At 38.4% G+C, this 21,232-nt stretch overlaps 1 protein-coding gene across 18 annotated transcripts in view; it reads left to right on the forward strand.

The window, feature by feature from the left end:
- The window catches only part of TENM1 (teneurin transmembrane protein 1), an 854,834-nt gene that overhangs the window by 764,502 nt on the left and 69,100 nt on the right, over positions 1-21,232 (forward strand). For all 18 annotated transcript variants that reach the window (XM_080553265.1, XM_080553267.1, XM_080553268.1 and 15 more), the window contains 5 exons: positions 605-821; positions 7,674-7,793; positions 9,550-9,811; positions 12,973-13,240; positions 18,666-18,809. In XM_080553265.1, the coding sequence (XP_080409391.1) occupies positions 605-821; positions 7,674-7,793; positions 9,550-9,811; positions 12,973-13,240; positions 18,666-18,809 (1,011 nt within the window). The remainder of the gene's footprint in view (positions 1-604; positions 822-7,673; positions 7,794-9,549; positions 9,812-12,972; positions 13,241-18,665; positions 18,810-21,232) is intronic.

Raw genomic sequence — 21,232 nt, forward strand, 5'->3', positions numbered from 1 at the left:
CAGCTGCAAAAGGACTATAGTCATGATTCTGCCTTTTTGGATCATTCTAGTATCGCGACCAATAAATGAAAATAAACATCTTAAAGCACATATATAACTATTGTAGTTCTTAAAATAAAAGTCAGAAAACTGCAACAAGGATCTTTTTTATTATCATTATTACTACAGTAAGGATGCTTAAGAGACTTGGACAACATTTCAGACTGCGTTATTGCAGACTGGTTAGCGAATATTCTTCACAGGTGTGAACAGACAGTAGGGGTAGTGAAGGTCTATTAGAGAGATCAGCTGCACAGGGTGGGTCATGCACTTGGTGGACTAACAAGTGTGTAGTGCAGTCCTGCTCTTCCATAGTCCCTTAGTTTGGAGCTTCTGTTTTGTCATTGTTCTGTGGGGACTTTATGAGGTGATACAGTGTTAATGACTAGAGAGAAACACCCACCCGGAATTAAGCATGTACATACATGCCTTATTGAATTTGAATGTGTCATAATCAGCATGCCTTCCAATTGATTAAATACCTCCTGTGCTTTCCAGTAGCAAACACTGTGCTTTGTTCTCAGAATCACTCAATTTCCTGAAATTTCTATTCTCTCTGTTTTAGATGGCTTGACAGACTGTGTAGACCCTGACTGTTGTCAGCAAAACAATTGTTATGCAAGTCCTCTCTGCCAGGGTTCGCCTGATCCCCTTGACCTTATACAACACAGCCAACCGCCTTTTTCTCAGCATCCTCCAAGGCTCTTTTATGATCGAATCAGATTCCTTATTGGGAAGGAAAGCACTCATGTGATCCCAGGAGATGTCTCATTTGAGAGCAGGTAAGGTTTGTTCTAGACATAAAAGCAATGAAATATTGAAGTCAGCTACTGAGAGTCTTACATATCATATTCCCATTATCACCCATCTAGATTATAAAAATGTCACGGTAACAAACACTACTACTCATTAACAAAACTTTGACTGCTGTGGAAGGTAATCCATCTTGTACTTGAAAAATAAGTGGGATGAAGTTCAGGTATTTGTGCTGTAGATGTGTGTAAGGGCAGGAAGCAGAAAGATGAGTTAGATTCATACATGCTGTATTTAGTCACCTTTCTGCCCAACAGAGTTTGTGTTATTTAACGTGTTATTTACATATAATCTGGTTATCTAATTAAAAAACTTTTTTTTTAACTGTATATGGATAGAACAGTGTGAAGTTTACCATTTTGTGCTGCAAATTTTTCTTAAACTGTCATGCAAACAGTAGTGTGTGATTGTTGAGTGTGTAATTGGCATGCCCTTTAACAGGAAAAGACTGCAATAGGAAAGGGGCATTTACTTGCTCGAAAACCTGGAAACACCTATTTTCTTGAACATTTGAAATATAGGGACATATAAGCTTTTCTGCTGTAGTTCACCTGGGAAGCTCTAACTTACATGCTGACAAAGAGATCTACAAATCATCCACATCACCTAACTATTACCCTGTCAACTAGGCCTATACATTAGATAAACCATGTTCCAGTAATAAGGGCATAAGATTTTTTTTTTCACAGCACAGTAGATAGCACTTAGGTTGCAACCTCGACTTCATTCCATAGCTGTGCACAAATTCAGTGCACTCTGTCTTCGTAACTTATTCATTTTTAATTTAGTAAATATGTAAACAGTCCTTATTGGTCTAAAATACCTAACCATTTAATCACTATTAAAAATGGAACAGGATATTATAAATATGTAGAACAATAGGGCATGAAAATGAACTACACAAAAAGCACCCACCTGACAATGCTGGGTCTCTCGGAGCGTACATTGCTAATGGAATGGTGCCACTGCACCTGGTACAAGATTCTTGGATGGCTGTACACGCTGCACGGCAGACTGCAGTTTAAAGTACAAGTCACCAGTGAAAGATTTCCCTCATCAAAATGCCTTCCAGTGAGGTGTTTTTGCAAAGGAGGTGAGCACTCAAGTCACCTGTACAGTGTTCTGTGACACTGCAAATGTTAGCAGCCAGATTGCAAGTAATCCCATCAGCGTGCTTTTATGGATATAAGGAACTGATCTTTTAAAGCTATCATTGATGGGATTTAACTTGGATTTAAAAGCTTTTTCTGAGTATTTCGTTTCTTTACCTTTATGTCTGGCATGCTTTTGGAGAATCGAGAGCTTTGAAGGCTTGGGTGTGAGCAGCAGCCCATCTTCGCCATGGTTTGATACTTCAGACTTTATAATACAAAGAAATACAAGTTATAGTTGGGTTGGTGCATTGTTCACACCCCAGATATAATTTCCTCCCACAGAAAAGAAATTAGTTGGTTTGCTGAAAAGATCCTTGTGATTCAAATGGGGCTGTCTGTATCTTCAGAATGAGGACAGTGCCTTGAGACTCGCACTGTGCCATGTCTCCTGGGTTTTGTCAACAGTAATCTGCAATGTACTGGGCACCCTAAGGAGTTCGTTGGTCCACACTTCGCTTGATCCTCAAGCCTTCCAGGCTGTTGAAAAATTGCTCATCCATAAGTCAAACATTATTAAAACAGCTAGAATTTTCCTTAAGGATGACAGATAAGCAGAGTCTCAGAAGGAGGCAATGCTTAGCTGTGCTGTCTCTGTTCAGAAATCTTACTCTGACATAGTCAATCTGGCTGTCATCTAGTGTCTGTTCATCTCCTGGGAGTTAAGATTATTGAAAAAAAAAAAACATAGGAAGACAACATTTACTACAGTAATTACGTCAGAAATCTGTGATCCTGCTGATCTGGTAAAGACCAAAGAATGCTTGGGTTTTTTAATCTCCTTTTGGCTACTGCTGAAGAAGTCATCTCCATGCAGATAATATTAACTCTTGGCTGCCTGCAATGCCACTTAAAAGACTGGTGATTCAACAAGAAGCACTGGAAGGATCAGACGAAATAGTACCATTCATTTATTTTGGAGCATTGGCATCCATTCCCACTGGTGCTCAATTACAGAATTTTGCAAAGCTCCTTTGCAAGTCTCTGAGATCATTAGGAGGATTAAAGAAGAAGCATCTATCTGATGTTTTCAGTCTTCTGACTCAAATGACATTGTGCAGCGTTTTACTGTAGCGTATGTCAGTGAAACTCCAATATGGGTGATGTTTGCATGAATCTCACTGTAGATAAAGCCAATTTGATACTGAATGGCTTTGGGAAAGCTATCAAAAAAACACTGAAGATATCTCTGTCCTTCAGACAGACCGTGTTTGGTCTCTGCCATATCCTGGCATTTTCAACATCACCTGACATACTGAAATTAGTTGTTCTGACAACTGCTGGGATATCTATCCTTTTGCATTTGCATCTTAGACTTCAGATTAGATATAATTTTTAAACACTTGTCTTCTACAACATAGTCAGTGTGTTGGCTCAATGCATAGACCAAAATTAATGTTAAGGAACTGAATGTTTTCAAAATATATTTTGCTTTTTTTTAGGTCAAAACTGTCATTTGTATGGGGTTTTTGACTTGCTCCCAACCTAAACAGTAACATGCTTAAAGGCAGATTAGACAAATTCTGAATAAATGGAAACATTTAATATTGTTAGGAATTGTTAATATTGTTAATTGTTAGGAATTATTAGGAATAATTTTGACCCACTGCATGTAGCACAGTGTAGCGGATTAAAATGTTTTTATCAACTTCCCTTCTCAGGAAGGTTTTCAGCTTGTTTCTTTGCCGAGTGTTTTTAATGCATGCTGCTGGCAAGCTATTTGACTCACTGCAAATTGCCTACAAAAGGGGTCCAGTGCATGGTACTGAATTAATTACCCTTCAAAGGCTGCTTTCAGCAACATTGTCAGCAGGAAGAAATGAATGTACCTTACTAGCCTTTAGCTTAATTTCTCTGATTGAAGGTTTTAATCAGAAATGTAATACAGTAAATGACATCTTCTGGTAATGTGACACTTGCGAATTCACAAGTTGCTTGACAGAGTTCCACATCTGAGCCTAATGTCTCAGCCTGAGGTGCTCAGAGAATATTGGAAACTCAGCACACAAAACAAAAGCAGAAAAATAACAAATTAGTAGAGCAAGACAGGATGGTGGCGGAATAATAAAATGCTTTACAAGCAGTGAAAGAATGCATCTAGAATTTTAAACTCCTATTTATGTTTTAAATTAGAGATGTCAAACAAACTGCCTGATGGCAGAGATCAGACATTCGCAGAGCTGAGCTCCTCAGTTACACGTGGAATGACCCATGAAGTGTTTACAGAGAAATCCTACTTTTTTTAGGCCACCTGCAACCCGGAGGAATTTCTGCTCTCTCTCAAAAAGCTGACTGCTCCCTCTGGAGCTGCAGGCTTAGTACAACGTACCAGGGGACTAGAAACATTTTTAATACATTTGAAAACACCAAGGCAGTTTATAAGGGACATATTCCTTCTCAGATGCTCTAAATTGGAAAAGACATTTTTGCACTCACTATAAAGCTAAAACATTTGGGCAGCCTTAGTCCAAGATTATGCAGTCTATGCAAGTTAAGTGACTGTTGGACAGATAGCATGAGCTGTTATCACACATGAGAAGTAAAAGCAGGCCAGTCACAAGTATGTAGAGTAAGTCCTAGAGGCTGAGAATAAAAGAGGAAAAAACAGCACATCAAGGAGACATAATGATCTTTAGAGGTTTCTCTGTTAAAATTAAGAAAAGCAGTGAGCAGTAGCAAAGGTCCAAGACTCATCTAGAAAATGGGTGAACAATGAAGCAAGGAAACTGTGAAATGGAGGTTGAGTTGAAAGTGACATCACTGCAGGGAAAGGGCTCTAAAAGCTCTAGCAAGAAAAGGAATGAAGTGAAGTCTTCTGCAAGCAGCAAAGCTGCAGGGACTCCGCAAGCCAGTGTGCCTCCCCTTCAGAGCCCGGCTGTCCACTCTGTGAGCTATCAGGGCAGTGGGAAAGGAGAGGCAGCCTGCTGCAACCTGGGGGTGGTTTGTTACTTCCCAGAGCCCCTGGGATAAGTGCCGGCTGTAAAGTAACCGAAAAAGGTTTTAATGCCTGCAGTAAATGCAAAAAATAAAAGTAATTCTGATCAAATGCCTAGTTGGAGACTTAGTAGGTGCTGGTAATTCAAGAAGAGGCCAAAGAGTAAAGACTCTTCGACTTGAGTGGGTAGTAAAAAGACAGTAAATAATGAGGACAAATGTAGCAACACACAGGAAGGCTTGGAACATTTGAAAGCTAAACAATTTGAAAGACAGTTCTATACAGATAAATGTAGAATAATGAGGTTTATGAGTCTTTATCACATGTTGTAAATGTGTGTGGCTTGTAAAATATGACGAATAAAGAGCAAGAAAGTTGAAAGATAAGTCTCTTAATATTATTTATGAATAACAAGAAGTGAGTAAGTAGAGAAAAGAGACCGTGTATGAAATAATGAAGACTTTGATGAGTTGTTATCACACAAATCTGTGTGCTTGATAAAATATGAGGAAGGAGTAGAGCCAGAAGACAGGTTTGTGTGGAATAAGAATCAGTGAATGAACAAACAGGAGTTCTAGAATAATATACTAAATAATGATGACTCTAAGGGCTCTCTCAGACCAATATGCTTTTTAAACAAATGGAGTGCACTAATTAAAGGGATTAGAAAGGGAAAGGCAGGTCTGTTGATGACAGAAGCATGAGAAAAAAATAGAAATCAGTAGTTTCTATTCTAATAAATCAAGGAGTAATTGAACCTGGCTGTTCTGTTTCAGTGAGTCTTGTGAGTCTGTTGAGATGCACAAGAGCTTCATTGCCTCCACTGGAGCAGCAAGTTTTGCCCACAAAGAGAGGCACAACCAACTTAGTTAATGCAGAAGATGAAAAGGTGGTACATCGGAGCTCTGTTTTGCATATTTGTGTTCATGCAGCTTCTCCCATTCCTCTGGGAATTCTCAGCACCTTTGCTGATGTCTTGGGAGCACAGAATTCCTACTAGCGACTGTGGTGAATGATGTACTCACAAAGGGGTTAATTTGTACCGGTTACATTTTGTCACCATCAGTTGCGTTTGGTGATATCATAGTGATAAATTAATGTTCTGTCAAGTGGCTCTGGATCTTAGGAAACAAGTCAAAACGTTCAGAAATTTATGGTCTCCAACTTGTGTACATGATTTCATGATCAGTTAGTCTCTCAAGGGATATTTCTTAAGTTTACATACAGACTCTTAAATAATTTTCATTTGAGGAGCTGTTAAGTTTTTTCTTTAGAATACATATTCACTCCACAAAGGTAGGGTGTGTCTATTGAGGTCTAATGTGAACTTTCAACTTGAGAGGGCAACATAACGATGTTTAAATGTGTTGTTTATAGTAATTAGTAACAGTGGCTACTATAGGCATCCTAATGTTTTCAACCCTACACATCTTAACATTATCAAAAGGATTCTGACTACATTGCTCACTTCATTATTTGAAACCATATTTCCAGGAAATGATACGATTGTATCATTAGTTCCCAAAACCTGAATCCTTGCAGCCAGCAGAAGTGTACTAATGTAGAGTACCTGAGGGCATGGGGCAAAATGCTGAAAGGTATTTTAGTGGAATGTATCTGTGTAAGTAAGCCCTTAGAAAATCCCCCTAGGTCCTAATCTGCACCATGAGAGTATTTCACTTATTATTCTTCATCCTTGGTGAGATTTGTCTCCTTTATGTTTCAGTCTTCAAATACATAAAATGCCAAAGCTGCGAAAGAGAGAGTAATTTCTTCACCACGTCCATTCTAGGGTGAAAGTAACAGTTTTGAAGGACAACAGTTCAGATTTAGATTGGACAGTATGAAAAAGTTGCCATGAGTAAAGCACTCGCACAAAAGCATGGGAATGGGTTACTTGGTGAAGATATAGAGTTAGACAGGCATCTGTCTGGAGTTATGTAGGTATAGCTGATCTTACCTGAGGCAAAGGAATGGACAAGATAAAGTCCTGTACTTCCTTTCAGCTCTTATTTTCTATGATTCTGTCAGCCTTCAATTAGACCCACTTAGTAATGAGTTCACTTTCCTGCCTCTTGATTTTGATGCATTCTGTTGTGCTGCCGTGTTCCAACCTCTATACTAGAATGGGAAGATTTTTATGCTGGAAAGAGTGTACAAGTCTGATATGTCCTAGAGGAAGTTTAAAAGGACACAACCTGTGATGGGGGATTCAGAAAATATGCTACGCCTGTTTAGGCGCTCTTTAGATTTACCTATATAATTTTCTGAAGTTCAACAAAGACCATGTGTCTCACTGCTGCCTTATCGCATTAGTTCAGCTTTTTTTCTAACAGACAGTAATGCCCTATTCTTAGCAGCAGAGAATGAGGTTTCATTCTCTTCTTTCACAAATCATCACCACTAGAGCTGCAGCAAGCTAAATCATGCTATCAGTGAAACCTTTGCATTGGTATTCAGTGGCAGAACAAATGGTGTCCTGAAATATGGATAGAAATGGAAATATATTCTTGATACACCAGCGATTCATAGGACAGCCTGTGTGTCTTCTTCATGAGATAATGGTTTTCCAAATCAATCTTTTGGGCTTGTTTGAATTTTCTTTCAAAATCAAGTCATGATGAAATCACAGTAGTTCTGTCTGTTTGGGAAAGTGTAGCACCATTTTTGAAGTCAGTACCCTTCTCACCCTGTTGATGTGTCTAACATGTTGCCCCCTACTCTTTTTGTTACAGGCGTGCATGCGTCATTCGAGGCCAGGTGGTAGCAATAGATGGAACACCTTTGGTTGGAGTGAATGTCAGTTTCCTACACCACAATGAGTATGGATACACCATCAGTCGACAAGATGGAAGGTGAGATGTTTTTGTCACTGTGTAATGTTTTTATAGTTAGGGCCATCTACCACCACATGTGCATGTGCCAAATTCTCATGGAGATCACTGTTCATAGCATGGACTCAGGATGGCATCTGACCCTCTGCTCTGGGAGCACAATTATTTAGAGCTTGGTGTGGTAAAGGAACCACAGAAGAAAGGGAAGAGAGAAAAAAATGTACAGCAACAAGATTAGTGACATTCAAACACCTGGAGTCAAATTCTGACAGTACTGCTGTACCAGCACTTCCTTGACATTTTCAGTAGTTGAATTTTCCAGAGAACTCCCTGTCTTCCCTCTTTTTTTCTGTCTTCAGATGTAAATTTTGCAAGTAGTTTATTGAGGTGTCAACAAAGTTAACTCCTTTAGCTGATCACCCGAGCCATACAAGTAAAAGTGGGAACAGACTCCTCCCAGAGCCAGAATGGTTAAATTGCTGCTCTGCAGCTAGTCCTGCACAATTCCATCTTCTTTTCTCTTCCCCAACCTTGCAGGACTGAGATGAGTTCTCAGAGAGATAAGTTCCTATATGTTCTGTACTGCACTCCAGGGTTCATGATCCATTGGCAGTAGGGTCATGATTTGCTCCTGAACTTCAGTTGCATTAAGGTGCTAAAGACTGCGTAAGACTTCATCTCTCTTGGCTGTGTTGTGAATGACAAGAAGTCAGAAGCTATCTTCCAGCAGGGAAAGAGTATAATTTGTCACTGTTTCTACAGGGTTTTTTGTTGTTGTTGTTTATTTGTTTGCCTTAGTTTATAATCGTAAAGAGCATGCATATTTATTTTACCTTAGTTTCTTGACTTTCAAATCGCACTACTGAAAGTTAATAATTACCATTTCCTATTTACTCTAGTCTGGAAATAGTTGTTGCATTAAAATATGCTACCTGTATTTTGCTGTGAATATAATCGGTGTCATTTGGGAAATGCGATGAGATATGCATAATTAGGTCTGACTTCTTATCACAGATTGTTACCATCAAAAGTCTCCATAATAGATGCATCCAATAATACAGACGGTGAAGTATCTATTTACATATTACCTTCTGTTGCTTGACTGTGGATGTCAGAAGCTCAGAAAATTGAGACCATGTATATCTTGCCTTCTGTGTCTCACTGCTTTGCAGCCCATATTTGCAAAGGTTCTTCATGGTAGCTCCCAGATCACCTGCCTTACTTACAAGAGGTGATTCAGTGCTCACTGCAATTAATCGGCATCTTTCCCAAAATTCTTCATGTCCTGCACAGAGGGGTCACCTGCTCAGTGTACTCAACCTTTTTCTCCTGCAACTTTTAGAAAAAGGAAAAAGAATATGTTAAGAAAGAAAAGTCCTACCAGGATGTTAGACCTATCCTGTGTATTGTACCTTCATAGATTATAAACATCTCTTTCCTGGCCAGGAATTTTTTGTATAATCCAAAGTGACTGGGTCCACACTTTTTTTGTTACAGATGACTTGTTAATATCAGTTCTGGTTGATAAATAGAGGAGAGAGGGGAAAAATAACAGTGAAGTACTATACCTTGCTATTGATGCATACAGGGAGAAAGCACAGAGCTAAATCTTCTTCATTGAATACTAAGGGGACATCAGGAAGATATACTTGAATGATTTTACATGGTAAATTAAGGGCCATAATGAACAATATAATGTTTTTGTGATGCACTGAAAGTTGTGGAAATGTGATGATAAAACAAGAAGAAACAAAGCATTTTGTTTTGTCTTTTCCAGTTTTGACCTTGTGGCTGTTGGAGGCATCTCTGTCACTCTAGTTTTTGACAGATCTCCTTTCATATCTGAAAAAAGGACACTTTGGTTGCCTTGGAATAGATTTATCATTGTAGACAAAGTTGTGATGCAAAGAACGGAGTCAGACATAACATCTTGTGACATCAGTGGTTTTATCAGCCCAAATCCGATTGTACTCCCTTCACCCTTGACAGCATTTGGAGGATCCTGTCCAGAAAGAGGAACCATTATTCCAGAGCTACAGGTAATGAAATTACTTTCAAATTAACAATTTGTTTGCTGAACAAGTTCTAGACAATGTTAAAAGTTACTATTGACTTAATTAATGAAACCTACAAAATTATTTGGTAATGGTGACAAAACATCTCTAGCATGGAAACATTTGGTTATAATGCAAGTAACAATGAATTTTGACACTGAAAGTCAAACAAATGCATTTATGTTAAATTTGCCCCCCATTATTCATATCCCCCAATTATTCATATCATCGTGGTATCATTACAGTTTTGATCATCATTTCTGCCCAAGGCATGTAGACTTCTATTCCATATGCGTGAACACAAAAACACGTAGACACCAAATGCACACATGCTAAAAAATAAAAAAAAAAATCACTGAAATCAGTGTTTACAATTTGAATTCAAAATTTGCAATCTCAGGCTTTAAAACTAAATTGTAGAGATGGTGTATGATGAGTATTCACTGTAGACGTGATGTATCCCTTTGTCTTCCCTTTGTTCCTAGAAAGTTCTGAAAGCGCTGCTGTGAAAAAGATGGTAGCAAATAGTGAGCAATTAACTGCTGTGATGTTACGCACTTATCACAATGACACCAATGTAGATCTCTTTAGTACTGTTATGCAAGATGTTTTTCACTTACTTTATATTTTGTTAATATTTTAAGATACGTTATACCTTACCTCAAAATAGAAGGAGGAGGTGGGGAATCCTATCATGATTTATTATTGAAATCACGATTCATTTATAGTGGTGCACAAAACCATTCCTAAGTTATAGATAAACAGTGCAACTTCACCATACATCAGTGTGAGACGTGACCCAATATCCTATGAAGACTCCAAGGGATTTTTCATCCATTCACAGCTAGTTCTTTACAACAGCATCTCCAGCTATATGTTAGCTGCTTGTCTTTACTACTTTCTACACACCAACACAAAGCAATTTGAACATGATCTTTTGGGTTGTATATATTTAAATGTCTTTTTTTCTTGAGACTCCATTGAGTGTTTAGAACCACTTTGTAATTAACCTTGCATTTAACTGGTCTTTTATTTGGGACTTAAAAGAGGTTATGTAAGTGGTATGCCCAACACAATACAACTATACCTGTTTCAGATCACGTGAGTCCCAACAGTTTTTTATATGTTGTTTGAACAGTTAGAGTTCAAGCAATAAGACCACTTTTGATTTCTCTTTTAATTTCACTAAGCAAGTATGGAGAGTATTTTTTAGGCTATCTACAGATATGAATATTTCCATCCTTGTTACTTTTTTCTCTTCAAAGTGTTGAAGAGAAAACAATGAAGGGTCTTTATTCTACATGTAAGAGACCTCTGATTGAACTCCGTGATGTTTAAACATCTGTGTACCTGTAAAAACATTATCGTGGTTCAGCCAGCTGATGGCCACAGGGTTGCTTCACAGAACATACTGAGTGGCACTAAGAATGTTAGTTAAGAATAACTGATGTGCATCAGTAAGAAAAAACTGGGTTACATTCCTTCACATGAGGTCATCTTGTGGTTTTTTTTTTGGTTGATTGTTTTTTTGGTTTTTTTTGAAAAGTGAGGTACCCAAAGATGCAGTCTACTCAGAGAGAAATTGATCCCAGTCCCTTTTTTGGCACTGGAGGGTCCTTAGAGTGTCAGCTCGTATTGTACAGTACTGGGAAAAGAATGAAAAATAACCTAGAATAATAGGAGAAGGAGACACATTAACATGTATTAATGCATGAATATTTCTTCCTGCTTTTCTATTAAAAATAAGAAGAGATGTCAAATGCATGACAGAGGGGGCAGCTGGGATGTCAGCAGGAAAGAAGGGGAACACTGCAAATCAGGAACAATAAAGGGAGCAGGATTTCCCTGGCAACACTACATTTCATATGTTGAAACAACAAGCACTGGCAGGCCTCCAGCTGTACTGCAGCAATCCTATGACAGTGATACTGTTGCAGTATGTAAATACGAGTATTTGGAAAGTGAAGAAATATATTGTTAAACAAGAATGATAGGAAAACGGGAATATAAACAAAACAGTTTGTGTTTTTCCAAGCTTGACTAATGTAACATTGTGACAGGTTGGCTTGTTATTACTGAAATAGACTAAAATCATTAACCTTATTAAGGTTTTCAGTGGGTTTTGAGTGACTGTGCTGGCATCCTCCTAGAAGCCGCTTTCTTCTCCTGTCTGTTCCACATCACAGTCATCCCCATAAAAGCTCCTTTCTCTCGAGATCGCAAGAGCTAGCTCCCTTTTTGTAGCTCCGAGGTCCATCATTCAAAAGGTCAAGGCCGAGCTTCTCTTTTTCCCACACAAGTTCACAGTCTTGCAGTGCCTCTCATTGCCGAGGGCTTATCTTCATTGCAGCCAGGAACTGATACTACCCGACCGTGGGCCGAGCCACGCCAGCTTGAATCCAAGTGATTCAGACAATGGCACTGACAGCAGTGCTGCAGGATGTGAACTCCGTTGCACACCCTGGGCATTCACCTGTTAGCGAGATGACGGATGCCCATGCTGCTTCATCTTCGCTGCTGTGTGTCACCAGTTATCTCGTTAGGTTTCCGATGCTGTGCCTTCTTAGACCATGCCCCTTCTGGCTGGAGTTTAGCCTTACTGCCAGCACTTCTGTGCAGAAACTGCTGTAGCAGGAAGGTTTGTTTTCTTTCTTAGCTCTCCCCAGGTTAGAGTTATTGCCTCCAAAGCAGGATAGTGTCTTCAAATCACAAAGTAATGTATGAAGTGTGTGCATATTTAAAATATATATATATATAATTGTTTTTGATTGCATTTGGGTTTACAACGCTCATCAAGTAAACCAAATAATAGAGAGCATTAAGAGCTGTAATGCTTATATGACCGCAGAGGTAGTATTTGTTCCTCAGTAGATAAACATAAAGAATTAGAGGAAGAGGTTCTTTATCGAAATAGATGGACTGCCATCCATTAAGTTTTCATTGTTGGACATTTTGTAATATGCCTGGCTACTGCATTGCTCAAATAAACACAAAAGAGATCAGCATTGTAAGTGGTACTGTGTTCACATCGTGATTGTGAAAACTAAAGTAAGCATCTGTTGTTATTACAAATAAACATAATTGTGCTTTTTTCCTGGCTATAGATATAATGATGTTTTCATGTTGTTGTTGTTTTTTTTCCCAAGGTGGTCCAGGAGGAAATCCCAATCCCTTCGAGTTTTGTGAAGCTGAGTTACCTGAGCAGTCGAACACCAGGATATAAAACTTTGCTGCGCATTATTCTGACACACGCAACCATCCCTTCTGGAATGACAAAAGTACATCTGATAGTTGCTGTTGAAGGACGTCTGCTTCAGAAATGGTTTCCTGCTGCAGCCAATTTGGTATACACATTTGCCTGGAATAAGACAGATATATATGGACAGAAGGTTTCTGGTCTGGCAGAGGCTATGGGTATGTAGAATTACCTTGATATAAGCAGAAGCACTAACATGCACAAAGCCAGGAAAATAGAGCTTATAAATTTTGTTACCACACTTGCATTGTTTTTACATCGAATGCCTCTTTAGCTAAGGTGACCCATGTGATTTCCTAGGAACATTTATTTTCTTGTTCCTCTGATGTCGTCTTTCCAATTTAATCAATTTGCAAATCCCCGTTTCCCTCTGAGAATGGTTATGTACTAACGGCATTATATTCAGCTGTCTTTGTTTTTGAATGTTACTTTGAATATGACCTTTGATGTGTCATTGGTTCTGTCATTTTTTGGCTGTGACATTTAAAATGTCATTTCCACTTAGGGTTTACAAAATTCTAACTTTTAGGCATCCTTTCTTTCTACATTTCATATCCCCAACAGTTAAGACTTCTTGATTTGTTGTTTAAAAGTATTTCTAAGAAAAATACCACGTTTCATCATTTTTTAGCAAGCAGCACAAGCATCAATTTTGAGAATTGCAACAGAAAAGCTGTCTGTGAAAATACTATTTAGCCAGCCATTGTTGTCATGAATTTCATTATTTGGTCTCTAAAAGACCTGCTATTTCTTTTAATTGATTCTGGGGTTATGTTCCTTAATGGACTAATTCTACAGATACTTTCTATCAAGGTTATTTATTTTATCAATGGAGCTTAGTACTGTGAATAAGCCTTATTCACTTCTTTAGCAGTTCTGGTTTGCTTTTTAAGTCAGAGGGATTATAGCAAGAAGCATTGGCAGGATCAGGCTGTAAAATAAGAATAGCAAGAGCTACATGAAGCCAACCATCCTCACAAGGAATGCACCTCATTCCAGAGATCTAAGTGCTGAGGGGCAGCCAGAAGCTTTGTTAAGGACCTGTTGCATCATCCTTGCAGTTAGTGTGCCTACAAATTGGCCCATGCAAAGACAAAAGGTGCCGTCCAGGCTGTGCTAGCTCTGGCAGCTCCCAGCACGTCTGTACTTGCCTGTTATCATGTGCTCCCAGACAGGTAGGCTGTGAAGCAGCTGTGCGTAGAGGAGATGGGAGAAAGGAGGATGATAGTACTTTCTTTCCTACCTAGAGAATGGTGCAGATGTAGCCATTGCTGTCAGCAAAGGATAATGTTAGAATCAAAAATAGAGTATGATTTACATCATGAGTTGCACACAGGAATATACCAGAAAACAAGGAGCTTATTTTATGGGCTGTGGTCCCACAGCCTATTTAAACAGACAGAAGCACAGGCTGCTGCCAGAGGGGATGTTCCTGTGTTCCCTCCTTCTCCCTTGGGCCACCATTCACATACATTTGATCATGAAATGAGCCAGATCAGGAACAAATTCAGCTGAAAACTGAAGCAACCAGAAAATAATTGATAAATTTTCAGCTTCTTTAGTTTCCTGATCTGCTTTGAATGCTAGTGGAGCAGCATGGGTCTTCTCATTTCAGCTGTAGCTCACACGTTACAATTGGCCTAAAGAGATCAAATCCACCTTTAGCACGAGGCATCCTGAGTTGCTGCATTATCCCACCTGCTTCCAATCTACCACATCCAGATCACATATGCAGAAGGGTGGACAGCTTTACAAAGGGGACAGTAGGTGCTGGCACTGACACAGCGCTCTGGACCCCTGGGTTTGGTATGGGGCAGGGAACAGAAGCATCCTTTTCAGCTCATCTCATGGAACCTCATTGTTCAGGGGCAAATCCAGCCCTAGCTCATTACAGATACAGCTTTCTGCTTGTACTTTGCAGTGACGGAAGGTATTAAATGAGTTGTTGCCTTCACATATACATATTTCTGCAAATCCAGAAATACAGCAAAATTCCAGCATGCCTTTTAGGACACCCACTGGTGATCAGGCAGGACCAGCAATGTCACAGGAGCCACTTGCAGCTTTCTTTGTCTCATTTACACAAGCCCTGTATTCAGGGTCTGTCAATACATGTTAACACTAACCTTTTTGAGATGGAAAAGTTAGGTATGCCAGCTCCCTCTCCATCATTTAAGAGTCTTCTTATGATCATCAGGTCCAGTATGTGCCTGGAATTCGAAACAACTCAAATCAAATACATAACATCTTCTAAATGATACTGTAGTTATAGTAGACTGTAGATGTTTGTAGATTCCCAAATTAGAAGCAGGTGAGTTATATGTTTAAATATGAATAAAGCTTACACAATGGTGCTGGGTAACAACTTTTTAATTATTTAATTGGTGCTTTTTTTTTCTTTTGCTTAGTTTAGTTTAACCATGCTTCTTGCAAAATAGAGACAAAAATCCTTATATTTTAAGTGCATTTTTAGCATGCTTTGTTAGATTCTAATAAAGCTTTAATTTGACACACTGTAGTACTCAGGGACCTTTATCGGCACCCATTATATAAATTTTGTCAAAATAATTTTCTCTTCCAGTATATTACCAATATTTAATAATGCATTCTGTTCAAATTTTCATTTTAATTAAATTAAATTGCAGCAGGTTGAAGTCTTGGAACTCAGGACTACAACCATCTGCCTCTGGTTTTATAACTACTATAAACATCTTTATTCTTCTTCAGGATTACTGACAGAAATGATCGTGTAACCAGTTACAGAAAAGGAGAGTTTGAGCATATTTCAACACAAAAATAGTTTTGTTTAAATTTGTATAGAAAATGTTAGCTGGTGTTTAATCTATTCCAGAAGTCTAACACATGGCCATTTTCTTTTCTCAAAGTAACAGGAGAAATGATAAAGTATCAATTTTTTGTTCTAAGTAAAAATAAGGTCTCGTGAATGTTGCCACAAAATCTTCATGGTATAGTTTGCATGCTGTTGTAACCTAACATAGAAAAAGGAGAGATTTCAATAGAAACCTCAGTAAATGCTCCTGTATAACTCCCTACATGCTCAATCTTTCTCCTGAAAGTCCTTGAATTCCCCACAGCAAGAGGAAGTGGAATGCAAGGATTTACCCTTCCGGATGCAAATATAAACTCTTGAGGAGAATAGTCTTAGGTCCTCTCAGTTTATTATTCTACTTATTACTTTAGCTGAGTTCCTTATATTCATTGTTCAGAGTAAGATGCTGATAAGTACAAATACTTCAGGAGAAGTTGAAGTAGAGGTCACTGTCGTGTTTAATCATGTCTTTTATTTTTAACCTGTATTTTGGAAGAGCAGCAGGAGAAACAGCAACAGCCCTTAAACCATGATATGCTGGCTCTACTAACAGATTATTCTTGGTTCTTCTAAAAATTGTGTGAAAAGTGTAGATTTTTGGTACAGATGATTTCAGTAAATCTTTTGAAATCCATTTTAAGGCTGCAACTGCACTTGTTGGCTGTTAACGTCCAAAGAGATAACTAGTACAGTTCTTCTCCTTCATGCAGTAAAATCTCAGTCAACTAAAAAAAAGGGCTATAAATGAATTTAACCAGAAAGTAACACCGCACAATGAGGTTAAGTAGAGATTGTCGTTTCACTTACAAAATCAGTGTTTTTCAAAACCTGCCAGACACAAAATATTTATTTTTCTAGTAGCACTGTAGTTGCTTAGCTGCCTTTATAATTGTTACACTTCACCTTGACTATTTTGCATGCAAAACAATTGATAGGAAATTTTCATGGATGGCAGACCAGTGCCTTCCTTTAGATGGTTTGGGACATCCGGTGTTAAAATTACTCCAAAATTCCTTTTTGGAGCCTAAATTGTCAAAAATTCTTAGTGTGCAGAATAGATTTTGTTCTTAAATATAAGTATGCATAGAAACATATTTGTAAATACGAAGTGAATGTTTGTCTAAGTGTCGCTTACTGATGGGAAGGGACAAAAAGGCAGCTACACTAACTGCGAGCATGGAAGAAGGAACTTTTAAGAAAGGGGACTGTAATCTCTAGAGGGTATTTGGCAGCTCAGAAACAGCAGCTATAGGCAGGGAATAGCAGGCACTATAGGCAGGGAATAGCAGGCACTTTACAGCGTTAGCTGCAGTGCTGGTAAGTGTGCCACTGTAGATCCATTGGCACAGATTCTCAGTTGGTGAAAATTGTTATGCCTCCCTTGACCTAAAGCATGGTACCTTACAGCAGCTGAAGGTCTGTCCTGTGGGTCTGTGATGGTTCACTTAGCAAGGCTGAGTGACACTGTATTATAGGTCTTTATTCTTCTCAAGTATATACAGCTGACCCAGGATTGAACGTGTTAAGTGCATGAATGGAGTAAAGATGCTAACGTGTAGGTGAGCATGAGGTTGCTTCGTAGGAAAAATCTGCCCTTTATCTTCTCCCTGCATTAACACCTAGAAAATAGCATGTTCAGTTACTGAACCTTGATGGCTCATCCCAGCACAGGAGGTCAGTGGCTGTTCTGGAGGAGGCTCCATGCCCGCAGCTGGGCACTCAGACCAGGGAGTCACCTAGAAAGATTGCAGATTTTAGTCAAAAGCGCTCCTGGAAGTGAAAAATTGAACAGAGCATCCAGACTGAAACCTATAAGTTTTAAATGTACAGTATGTACAGTACTTGAGATATGATTGTTACAAGTCAAAGTTTAGCTGCAAAAGCAGGTTCTTTCTGCTGAATTGATGAAGCAGCTCTGCTAGTAAAATTGATGTAAGGAACAGCTTTCAGTTTTGCATACAAGATTTATCTTAAAAACAAAAATGCTCCATACTATAGAGCTGGTCAAAATATTTTAATTGAATCCAGTAAGAGAATTTTGATGATATTAAAACTATTTGTGGTTCAGGTAAAACATACCTAGAACTGCTAGGTAGAAAAGATGAGATGAAAATATTGAAAATGTTGGAAAAGAGTGTTTCTTAAAATATTTCTGTATTTCATCTTAAAATATTTTTGAAGGCATTTTTATTTTGGAAAGGCTAAAATGTGTTAATATTTCCTAGATCAAACTTCTGGGATCTAATGTCAAAACATAACTTTCAGTTTGGCAATCCACTTCTACCCAACTACAGCCCTTATAATTACAGCATGATCTTTAGGTTAAAGATTGCTACATTTCAAAAATATCCAGTTTATGAGAATTTAATATCAATATGCTCACACTTAGCAAAAAAGAAAGCCAGATTGTTTTAACCTGGATTTTGTTTTTCTATTTAGGCTACTGCTCAGATAATTCACAGAAATACAATAAACTATCGAATCAGAAGTCATTGGAGGAGATTTATGTTCTTAAGACAATCTATAACTGATAACACAAAGTTCTCTGCTTTGAAACTGTAGTAACCATAGCTGTAATAACATACTAATCTCTTAAACTCTGTTTAAAAATTCCATTTGACAGTAGCAATCAGGCAGAGGTAAATTAATGACATCATTACTTGAACGGTGAATATCAAAACCTAGAATGAAAATTACCTAGTAGTTCACAGAGAAAAAACTAAACTGATAGATCTTTAATTATTTGTTTACAGTGTCCGTGGGTTATGAATATGAAACATGTCCTGATTTTATTCTGTGGGAGAAAAGAACAGTAATCCTTCAAGGCTTTGAAATGGATGCTTCAAATCTGGGAGGCTGGTCCATAAACAAACACCATGTATTAAATCCACAAAGTGGTAAGTCCTTACTTTATTAACTGGCCACACAGAAGAAGAATACAAATTTTAAAGGAATTAATTGTTCAGATTTTCAGTATTACTGTTTCTAATGTTTAATCCTCTTTCTTTGAATGTGCACCATCCTTTATTGAGAAATGAACTGTAAATGCCATCTGAAAGCATATTTTTAATGTTCTGGCTCCCAGGTATTAAACACTAATATCCCTAACTGTTGTGATCACTAGCTTGGTGATTGGACAGTTTGGTCATTTGGATGGGAAAAGGGCATGCTCGTTTAGGTTTGTTTTCACACTGCTGGTATGGAAGTACTACATTTTAGGTCAGTTTATGGTGTGTTATATTCTCAGTGAAGTGCCTACATTCCTAATTCATCCTATGACTAACCTTGGTTAGTAGCAGTGTTGATGGTCACAGCTCTAGGGAGACAAAACATGCATGGAAATGGAACAGCTGAGTGAGAGGTGGCACTCTAAAACCACCTTGCCAGTCCACTGTGCAGAAGCTTTTGTTGCTGCCCACTTTTCAGAGAAGCACAGTTACTCTTTGGGACAAGCAATCCATTCAAATCCAATCAAAGCATTAGAAAAAAATCTGCAAATGCTTTTTATGTCACACCATTAATGCTGCATACAGATTCTTCAAGCATGGAGACTTGAATCTGTTTTTTCATCGCTTTTGTTTTATTCCTGGTTTGTTTGTTGTGTTTTTTTTTTTTTCTTCCCCTAACTTCTTTAATCAGGAATTAAGTCTTAGTGAGATTAAACTATTAAAACAATACTTATAAATGATGCTAACTAGAAAAAAATACGATTTTGCAGATAAACAGATAACTCACTTTGCTTGTGATACTTGGGGTCAGATTTCAGATCACAGAAATCATTCTAGTGCTGGATTCAGTGAAGTTCTCTCAATTTTTTCCTACTGGGAGTCTGTCCACTGAAATCTGTTTCCACCTACAAACTTCTGTAATGAAGATTCATGTACAGATGTATGTCTGCCAGGTTTTTACAAGTTCTGTTGTTGAATGCACAGCTACAGTATAAATATTCCAAATACAAAAGGTCAGATTTAGTTTGTAAATTATCTGGATTTCTGTTTTGATTTAAAATAGTTTGACATTTTAAATAGCAGTTCTTTCATGCCCTGTCTTATTGGTTTGTATAGATTGTCTCTTTTAAATGCCAGCTATTGACATTTAACACAAAGAGAAATCTGACCTCAGTCAGCTCAGCCCCCAACTGTGTGCCCTATAGCCTCCTCCTTAGTGCCAATTTACCACTTGCATAGTTTAATTTCAAGAATAAATTGCTGGCACTAAGTCCAGTTTATATGACTATCTGCTAACTGCAGTGGTTACTACTATCATTCACCCTATAGGCACTAGCATGTTCTCAGATTCTGTAAAACAGACAATTATAATGCGAGTGAGGCTAAACCAGAGCACGGGGTGTGTGGTGACAAATTGCTTACTGGCCCATCGCAGCTGTGTGGCACAGCCTCTCAGGAAATCTGGTGAGCAGTGACCTGTCAGCCACACAGCGCCTCCTCTGAAATCTGAAGCCTGTGCCCTCTTCCCCAGCCCAACAGCGAGAATGGCGAACGTGCAGCCTCTCATACACACTCCTCTTCCTCATGTGTTCCCAGTGCGCTGGGCATGGTCAAGGCTGAAATCGGAGGGAAGGTGTTCAGATCTTCATCCATTATGCACAGAGATGCAGCCGGGCAGGGTGTAAGCACACGCTTGATTTGCAGTCAGCGAGTCTCACTTTGTGCACAGGTTGCATGTGTAGGCATCTCCAGCGAGGAGCACAAAGCCCAGGCAGAGCAGTGTCTTGCCTGTTTCTCATGACCATAATAGGCTTTATTATGCATAATAGTGCACACCTCACTCAGATATATATGAATTAGAAAAGCAGTTAGGAACAGACAAACGATGACTATCATAGCTAGTACACACCTAACAGAGCAGCCTGCAGGCCCATAGTAAATCAGCAAAACTAAATAGTCAACTTTATCACCAAAAAAAGATAAAAGTAACTAGTGCACTTTTGATTTTGAAACTAGTGAACTGCTTGTTGATTTCAGATAAATAAACCATACTTATAATGAGGAGAAGAATATGATTCAAACCTAGAATTACACAATTCAGACTTATCTCCATGCAGCTGTGAGTGAAATGAAAAGCATGAAGAGCCTTCTCAAGTATGAATATATTGAGATTTTCATTTTTAATTAAAGCATTTCTCTGTACATATGGAGAGCTGCACTTCTGAGAAGCATGAAATTTATCCAGTTTTGAAACACTGTCACTGGATTAACTACAGAAATAGCATTGGACGATAACATAAATGTCTTTCTAAAAATTCTCTGTTGCAAATTGCAATTTTGCTTTCAGACTAAAACCACTTTGCTTGCTGAGT

The sequence above is a fragment of the Anser brachyrhynchus genome, assembly GCF_964034855.1.
Source record: "Anser brachyrhynchus genome assembly, chromosome: 13".
NCBI lineage: Eukaryota > Metazoa > Chordata > Aves > Anseriformes > Anatidae > Anser > Anser brachyrhynchus.